The 9,016-nt window shown below is 38.6% G+C and overlaps 1 protein-coding gene across 16 annotated transcripts in view; it reads left to right on the top strand.

Moving 5' to 3' along the window:
• The window catches only part of Celf2 (CUGBP Elav-like family member 2), an 859,338-nt gene that overhangs the window by 791,539 nt on the left and 58,783 nt on the right, over positions 1-9,016 (top strand). For all 16 annotated transcript variants that reach the window (XM_031359771.1, XM_031359773.1, XM_031359767.1 and 13 more), the window contains 2 exons: positions 2,172-2,251; positions 5,930-6,088. In XM_031359771.1, the coding sequence (XP_031215631.1) occupies positions 2,172-2,251; positions 5,930-6,088 (239 nt within the window). The remainder of the gene's footprint in view (positions 1-2,171; positions 2,252-5,929; positions 6,089-9,016) is intronic.

Genomic DNA, 9,016 nt, shown 5'->3' with positions numbered 1-9,016 from the left:
CCATGCTTTGTATCCATTAAAGCAGGGTTGGTTAGCCCATGCTTTGTATCCATTAAAGCAGGGTTAGTCCATGCTTTGTATCCATTGAAGCAGGGTTAGTCCATGCTTTGTGTGCTTTCAGACAGACCTCTGCAGATGATTTGGCCTTCATTGTAGTCTCTCAGGCAAGAGGTGGCAAAATTAAAAACTCTTACTCTTATTTCCTCTGTGATTTCAGTGATAATCATTTTGAAGCGATATTACTTTGAAACAGATGATAAATTTAATGCTATAATTTCAGACCTTAGCATCAATGTGGCGTCCAGTGGAGGCACTGTCATCTGTCTCACACACTGTTACACATGTGGTCTAGACACCTGAGAGAGAAAAGGCTATTGTTTTTACAGATGACATGCTACAGTCATGTCTAGGTACATGCAACATGTTTAAATAGTAGGCTTTGTCATTGCTGTCTGTCAGAGAACTATATGAAACAGCTCAGTACTCAAGCAAGCTGGACTTCTTGCTTGCTTATTAAGATCTTCTCAACTAATGGGGGGAATATGGAATGACATTCCTATATTCTGGGAACTTTTCATAATGTGTTACAAAAACAGTACGCATTTAGTTCCTTTTATGATTGGATGCCATTGTATACTGGGGTGGTAGACAGGCACTGCTTTCTCTTAATACTGTTTGATTAGGCAATATAGCAATATTGATTTGATATTTTCACCAGGTATACAGTGCAGGACAGAAGAAGAAAATATATGTATGGCTGACTAATTTACATAAAGCAAACAATCTGCTGGTTGTTTGAATGTAGAATGTTCTGTTTTGTTTATTGGCCACAGGGGCAACAGTCTCATACTGCTGATGCCAGAATTCTGTTTTCATGCGTTTGCTCTGAAATGACAATAAGCTTCAGCCCTCTCAGTGTTTAGATCTGCTTCACTTGGAAATCTTCTAAGTAGTAATAATAATAATGTTTTGAGGAAATTGAGTGGAACACTAAATTATTCGCTGATACCTAAGTTCAAACTGTGCAAGGCTAAAGAAGCTGAAAATCAATGCACTTTTAAAGTCATTAGAGATCATAAATGAAATAAGTGTGCATTGCTTTAGCTAAGCTTTTAGTGTGCTGTGGTGTTACTATAAAATCCGCCTAAATCTGCATTAATTTCACAGCCTTTTCTTTAAGAAGCCCAAGGGTACATGATGAATAAAACGTAAATTTCACAAGGCAGTGTGTTTATTAGTACAAAGAGCAATGAGCCATGTACTTCAAGTGGTGACCTGCATGGTGGCCAGTGCTACCATCTGAAGCAGGAACCAGCTCTATAGATATTAACTATTTTATAGCACTAGATGAAATAAACACAGGAAGCTTTATAGTTCTCATAGTAGATGTTCAGAGAAATGTACATTGTCTTGTGTGTGTTAAACTTTAGGTCAAGTTACAACTTCCAAAGTCATGAAAATTTTGTACAAATTACAGTTTTTGTAATTTATTTCATATGCACTGTTGAATTTTCTCAGAGTAATAGTTTGTTTTAATAATTAGCAATTACTACTTTGTAATAGATTTGGTACATTTGTTTACATTTGAGTAGCATCAATTTATATTTATATGTTTTTAACTATCCAAGATGAATTAGATATATTTATTTGTTAATATTTTGAGCTCTTGAAATTTATTTACTAATTTACCCTTTGTGTGATGAATTCTTTATTTCTTAAAATTCAGTGATGCATTTTGAAATACAGAGTCCTATGTACAGTGTATGCATGCTGCCAGTGTAGAGGACACAGCCAAGGGAAGATATAAAGTAACCCGCTTTTAACTTAGAGAATGCAAGTTAACTTTTGCTACTTTCAAACCTTGTGGCAAAAAAAACAAAAAAAACAAAAACAAAAACAAAACAAAAAAGTATGCAACCTGTTCCCTAGTTCCCTTTAAAAAAAAAAAAAAGAGAAAGCTAGTGAATAAATTGTTCTGCTTTGGTCAGATTAGTAATTCAGCACTATGAATAAAAAACAACCAAAGAGAGAAGCTGTTTATTTTTATGTACTACTGAGAACAGTGTCGTCTTGTGGCAGTTCTCGTAGACTGTGTTGGTTTAACAAGCGTCCAACCCTTTTGTCTTGTTGTTTTTTGTCTTTCCTGCTCCCTGTCCCCTTGTTTCCCACAGGCTGTGCGTTTGTCACATTTTCTACAAGGGCAATGGCACAGAATGCAATCAAAGCCATGCATCAGTCTCAGACCATGGAGGTACTGTATCATCTGCCCTTTCTTTGTTTTCTTTGTGCAAATGATGGGGAATGGTAAAGCAGTTCTCTCCTGTGTGGATTGTTCACATGACAATCACAGACTTAAGCTCTCACTGGTTCGCTTTTCATTCACTCATATTCATCCCCCCTTTCTCTTTCTCTCTGTTTCCCTCCTCACTTCATTCCCTCTTCTCTCTTTCCACTTGCATTTCCCCCTAATGACTGGAAATGTACTTTAGCAAAACCTTCCACTTGTCCTACAGCTGTCTTTTGAGCCTTTATTGGAGTGACACAGGTCCTGAGATATGAGGCACTCAAAGCAAAATGTCATTGTGGACCTAGAGGATTGAATACACAGCCCACAGCAGGGTTGATATGGACCACACTAAACAACCTCTACCTCAGGTCCCTACTGTAACAAATCACTCTATTACAGATCTTAATATAGTCAAACAGACTTGTTTTTTCATCTCAAGAATTTTGAAGAAATTTAATAATTCTCCTATTTATCAGTGAAATATTAATTTTCAGTCTCCTGAATAATCAGATTGGTCCCTGACTTAAAGGTGAACAACAAAGAAATGTCCATGCTTCAATCCAACCTCCTAAAAGGTTGTGACTTGAGGAACAGGAGACTCAGCAATGTGAAATATGCCACAGGTGGAGATGCACGATCTCTGTGCTCGCTCTGTGATTTGGGTCGTGACCTTTCAGAATTCTGCACAAGAACATTCCAAAAGTGACATGCCATCACTTACTCTGTATTGTCTGATAGGATCATTTAGAGTGCATGTGCTGCTGTGTTACGTACACTGTGTCTGTGTATGGGTGATTTTCTCTAGAGGTGGTGGCCTTGTGCTGTTATATGAAGCTGTGTTTTCCTATTTGAACAAAATTTTTTTTCAATTTTATTTAATGTGCAAAAAAATAGTAATTGTTTGAGCTTTTTAAAAAATTCCCCTTTGATTGGGATTTTATTTTTTGGTTTGTTTGTTTGTTTGTTTGTTTTTGCAATGCTGCATCTTCCAAAGCATGCTGGGAGCTAAGTGATCATAATGCGTCATGTTCTATGGGAAACCTCTTTATATTAATTCAGAAGGTGGGTGGAAGGGGCGGAAAGGGTGTGCATGGCATTGTCAGTAAGTGTTTACTGTACTTTTTTGAGTTGTGACATCAGCATTGCAAAGCCTATTGTCTTTTTGAACATTCATTTGACTTTGATATTCCTAATATATATATAATTAATGTGTTTTCCTTGCAGTGCAATGCATTTTTAGGACAATCCCAACCCCCCTACCTGAAGGCAAGTTCAGGTGAAAATTGAACATGGTAGAAATGATAAGCAGGATTCCAGTCTTGTATACCTTGCCGTCACATTCTTCATGTTCTGCCTTCCTTTTGCCTGTAGGCTGCTCCAGATGTGTGGATTTCCAGCTATTTTTCAACTTAGCTGTTAAAACGAAAGTTCTATAAAAAAAAAAAAAAGTCCTCATATCCTCATATGTACTTACTTACATTTAGCATTTTTATTTCCTATAATTGAGGAATTTATACCAAAATTGATCTCCCCTTAGATAAGGTTTTAAAGTTCTTTTGACACTTAAAAGAGTTGCCATTCCCACGTGAGTTCATAGAGAATGCTGACACTGTCTGGGTCTCAGTTCTACTGCCCCAGAGCTCAGGACACAAGGCTAAAGTGGGCATGACCAAACCATGGGAGGCTTTCGTGCATTGCATGCTGTAAGGCTGGCACAGGCGTGTTCTGCAGATCACAGTGTGTATGCTCCCAAAGGACCCTCAGTTCCACTTACAAATTTTGACTTCTGAATAGAGCATTACATACCATGAAGTTCTACTATAACCAGACAACTAGAGATGTCTGCTTGAGTTTTAACTAATTGCATTGTTTTCAGGACTTTGGTATGCATCTTTAAGCAAGACCATGCTGTTTAACTTACAGTGATGTGAATGTTCAAACATTTGTTTTTAGAACATGCATATACTATGTTTCCCTTTTTTTTTCCTACATGATCCCCACTTGTTTTTCTCTCATGACTTGAACATGTCACTTTTAAAGCTACAATTGTTTACCTAACTTCATGCTTTTACACCCTTTTTCACATTTAAGAATGAGAAACCACTAAGTGTACTATTAGGAGAAGATGCTGGTGTTCGTCACAGAACACTTTGATGCAGCAGTAGAACACTTACCATGCAGAACCTCTGTATTATTCTCATGTTCAGAATATTTTGCTCTCTTTTAAAAGTAGTAAAGTACTGAAATATGAAGCAGATAAAAATGTATTCGATTTTTTTAATGGCAGAAATGTTATTATTATGTAATTTATTGCCATTTAACATTCTGTCCCATGATTCTGCCTACCAGAGCTATAGGTTGATTAGAACTTCTACACTGAAACACTTACCTCATTTTTTTTTACTTTCTTAACTAACAGACTTGATAGCCTAATGTAATTCATTGCTAAATTCTCAGTAACTACCCAAAGTGATAAAGGAAAACAGGCAAGTTTGTATTCTAAAGAAAAATGACCTAATGAGAATAGAAGGAAAACATTCATTTAAATAGGAATATATCTTTTGGGAGAGAAGTCTTTTATCATATAATAAGATTTTGTTTAGTCACTTAGGTATAAATACCTTTTTAAAAGCTCCACAAAATGTAAGAGAATGACATGTGCTCCTTGGACACACCAAGGACAGAGGCTGGGGAAGAGGGTGCTTAGAGCTGAGCTCTTACCAAGAAGCAGGGGCTTTAAAGGGGCTTGGGATAGGACCATTCTGTTTGAAGTAGTAGGGCTACCATCTTCCCAAAGACAATATCCAATTCAAAACTAGTTTACTTTATTATGTGATCTGTGACCATTTCTTTCTCATTATTCTTACTCCTTACCTTTTAAAGGAAATGAAAACTGAATGAGACTTGTCAAATGCTGAAATTAATAGTGAAAAGGAACTGTGTAGAATGCTACCTTTAAGATCCAGCACTCTGACTAGACAGGTTGTGCTTCTGAATCTTTTGGTTTGCTGTGGGGACTTTGGACAGAACAGAAGTGACATGGACAGAGGAAAAGAGACCTCTCTGAAACCATGTACATAATTACTTTGATCAGTGCCTAGTTTTCCATTTCTCTGTCCTTCAGAGAGAAATGAAACTCACTTCTTTCTTTTATTGTGTCAAAACAGAAATACATAACTGAAAATAAATGAATGGTAAAGATGAGTGAGATTATTTTCATTCCACTTGTGATTTCTGTCCCTTTACCCTCTACCTGTATATGGACACAGCAGACACATGAAGACAAGGCTATCTTTAAGTCAAGCAAACAATGAAGCTTAGTTAAAGATAAGGTCTTTGTCTTGAGGGAAGTCCTGAAGGAAGTTGAAGGAAGATACATGAAGGGAGGAGAGGCAATGTAATAATCAAACCAAGAAAGCAAGTGGCTTCAGCAACAGGTCCCTTTAAAGAAACCAGTGGCAGTATATGGGATTTTCTGTTGATGGTACATTCAGAGAAGGAATATCAAACCATTTAAACCATTCCAGACCATACCATGTGCTCCAAGATAGCTAAGAAAGATAAATCCAATGGTGACTGGACATTACAGAGGGATTCAATCAGGCTGTACCCTCGTCTTCACTTTCCAATGTCTGCCCACAGGGCTGCTCTTCACCAATCGTGGTGAAGTTTGCTGACACTCAGAAGGACAAAGAGCAAAGGCGCCTCCAGCAGCAGCTTGCACAGCAGATGCAACAGCTCAACACTGCCACTTGGGGGAACCTGACAGGATTGGGTGGACTTACCCCACAGTACCTAGCGGTAAGTGCCGGAGAACATGGGTCTCTGTGGGACCCGTGAAAGAACAGAACACCAAGTCCTAAACTGTCAAACGCTACTTTAAGTATGCCAAAATTTTACTTCTATATATTTTGAGTCCCAGAAATTATGAAATCAGCATTAGGGCAGGATTCTGTTAATCAAATTGATTAGCATAAGAATGTGCCTAATTTAACTGTGGCCTATTGGCAACTGACTAAAACTCAATACACTAGACTTCTAAACAGTATTTTTAAAAGACACAGTAAAAAGCCTGTGCTAGAAGTGCTGCATGCTTGGAAATTGTTCATCTAAACCTTAGATTCTAAAGATTCCAGGAGAATTGGCGAAGAATTCACTGGCTGACAGGTTAAGACTTTCTAGTAGGTGGGGAGACTTTAGTCTTCACCCTGGGTCTTTCCCATGAAGGGAAAGGATTAATGGATGACACTACTGTTTCCTTTGTAGGCCAAACAGACTTAGTTCTTTGAGCCATCTCTTAGATTTTTCAGTTTCTGACTGTTTCCTTTGTATTAGTCATCTCTCTTTGTCATTGTCTTTATTGAGATGCAGTGGCCAGAACTTAACAACAGCCCCCTGTTAGGATGTAAGCTAACTGAAGAACGAGCCCAGGCATGGACTTGAGAACCCTGCAGCAGCTATGAGTGGCAGCCTTTGTAGAAACTGCCCACACGGGCTGGGAAGCAGTGAGTGGCCTGCTTCTCTGCTTCACTTGCCTGTTTGGAAACCTAAACTCCATATATCATGTTTACTAATGACATTTATTTCATTTTGTGATTTTGAGGCCTTTTATCCTGAGAGTATTAGCAAGGACATGTGCATGTTCCTTCTACTTCTGTCACTTTACATTTTACTTACTCCTCACAGGAACATATCTTCCATGGGCTTTTTTACTCTGTAGCAGAAGCTATACTGTTCCGTAAGACCCTCTTCCCTACTGCTCTGAAAGGGAAGGTGAGGAAGGGGGCCCAGGAGGCCTATTGCCTTTACCTACATCACACAGCTACTAGTGTCTATGGGCCTTCAGGGAACTTAGGTTTTCAGCCTTTATCTCCACCACTGCCACCTCCCTCCCCAGCAGAGCCTGCCATGTGAAGGAGCTGTCCAGTAAAGAATGAGTGAATGTACCAGTGAGTGAATGAATGAGTGAATTAGTGAAGGATGAGAAGCATGCATCTTTTCCTGTCTTCATTTGAGCCAAGAAAAGATTGACTACATTTACTCATTTTCTGGCCATTTCTCTACCTTATCCTTAAAGCTGCCGTAAAGATATTATGGATATCTTTGCCAGGCGTCTTGCTTAAATCTGCACATATGTGCTGCCATGCTTTCTTCCTAGTCTATCTGCTGATTTCATTTCCCAAAGAAGAACAGAGCCTGTACCCTAGAACTGCTCTATTTCCCACCCCAGGATTTCCTCTTTTCCAGAAGTAATCAGTAGTCTAATTCACTTTTTGCCTTTTTAAAAATTTTGAGACTCTAGTGTCTTTCCCTTCCCTGCCTTCCCTCCACACCCTCCCATATACCCACTCTTTCAAATGCATAGCCTTTTCATACTGTTATTGTATGTCTATACGTATAGCTATATACATATATAGTCCTAAGTAGAACCTGTATTGTTCAGGGCTGTTTGGCACTGGACAACCAATCAGTGTGCTCTTCCCTGGGAGGACCCACCTCTCCCTCAGCCAGCTGTCTTCACTTACCTCCAGTTTTTATGTAGGGCTGAGGCCTCATGGATTTTCCCTGCATCTAGTTTGGCATATCTGTTGGTGTCCTCCTTGATCAGCTCACATTTAGGCAGATGTTATGTCTGCAGCTATACAGTTCTGCAGCTATACCTCTGTATTTATACATTTTATTACTGAGGTACACTTCATTAAAAAGTCATGGGCCATCAGCTTAATGATATCTATCTAAATGTTTATTCACGGATGACACCATGCTCGCCTTCTTATACTTTCTGAGTCCGGATTCTTGTTCTACCAGCTCTGAAGACCAAGACCTAGGTAACTGTCCCACTATTATGACGTTTCCCTTGCTCCACTGCTTATAGAAAGCTCTGGTATGTGTTTCTGTGACCCCATCTGGAAATTGTTTTCCTTACCTAAAATAAATAAATAAACAAACAAACAAACAAACCTTAGCCTCATTTATAGAACTGCAATTCTATGAGCTGTAAGTAGGTTTTCTCCTGCCCTGATATCAGTGTGTCATAGCCATCCTTCTCCACTCTTGTCACTCCAAAGCCTTGTCTGAAAGGGCTCCTGCCCATAAGGCACCCCCACTTCCATGGTAACCCAGAGCCCACGCCTATTTGTTTCTTGACATTCTATCGTCTGCTTAATTCAGCAGTGTTGCCACTTCCTTAGAATACCCTCAAAGCTGAGTTTACAAATTTAATTTAAGAAAAAAAAACAACACCACTAGATACTACGAAGCAAGGGCTGCCACTTTTAAACATAAATGAATGAGAAACTCAACAAATCAAACCAAAATAAGATTTTTCTTGTATTACAATAGACAATCCCTAGGTTTTCTCATCTCTCTTGCTGTTTTCCATTTCCTACGTGAGTTTGAGAACAGGTTGTGTGTATACAACTGTATGCTTCCCTACATACAAACTTTATCTTTATTGATCTATTTTACAGAAAGAAGAATTTCTTTACATATACTCTGTGTCTTAAATGGTTCCTAAATTAGCTTGTAGTCCAGCTTAGGTGACAAGAATGTTTCAGAACTGGAACTATGTATCTTTATGGTATGACACCCACTGATTCTGCACAGCAGACAGTGGGTTTTTTGGAAGTGGAAAATGAAGACTATCATAGGCATACTAATTAATATCTTTTTCTAAAGGTTTTGACATACCTAAAATACACAGGTTCAGCATCTACCTGATAATTCCAG

The sequence above is a fragment of the Mastomys coucha genome, unplaced genomic scaffold (genome assembly GCF_008632895.1).
Source record: "Mastomys coucha isolate ucsf_1 unplaced genomic scaffold, UCSF_Mcou_1 pScaffold7, whole genome shotgun sequence".
NCBI lineage: Eukaryota > Metazoa > Chordata > Mammalia > Rodentia > Muridae > Mastomys > Mastomys coucha.
Note: the sequence above shows the minus strand (reverse complement) of the source record. Positions and strands in the feature narration are given on the sequence as shown.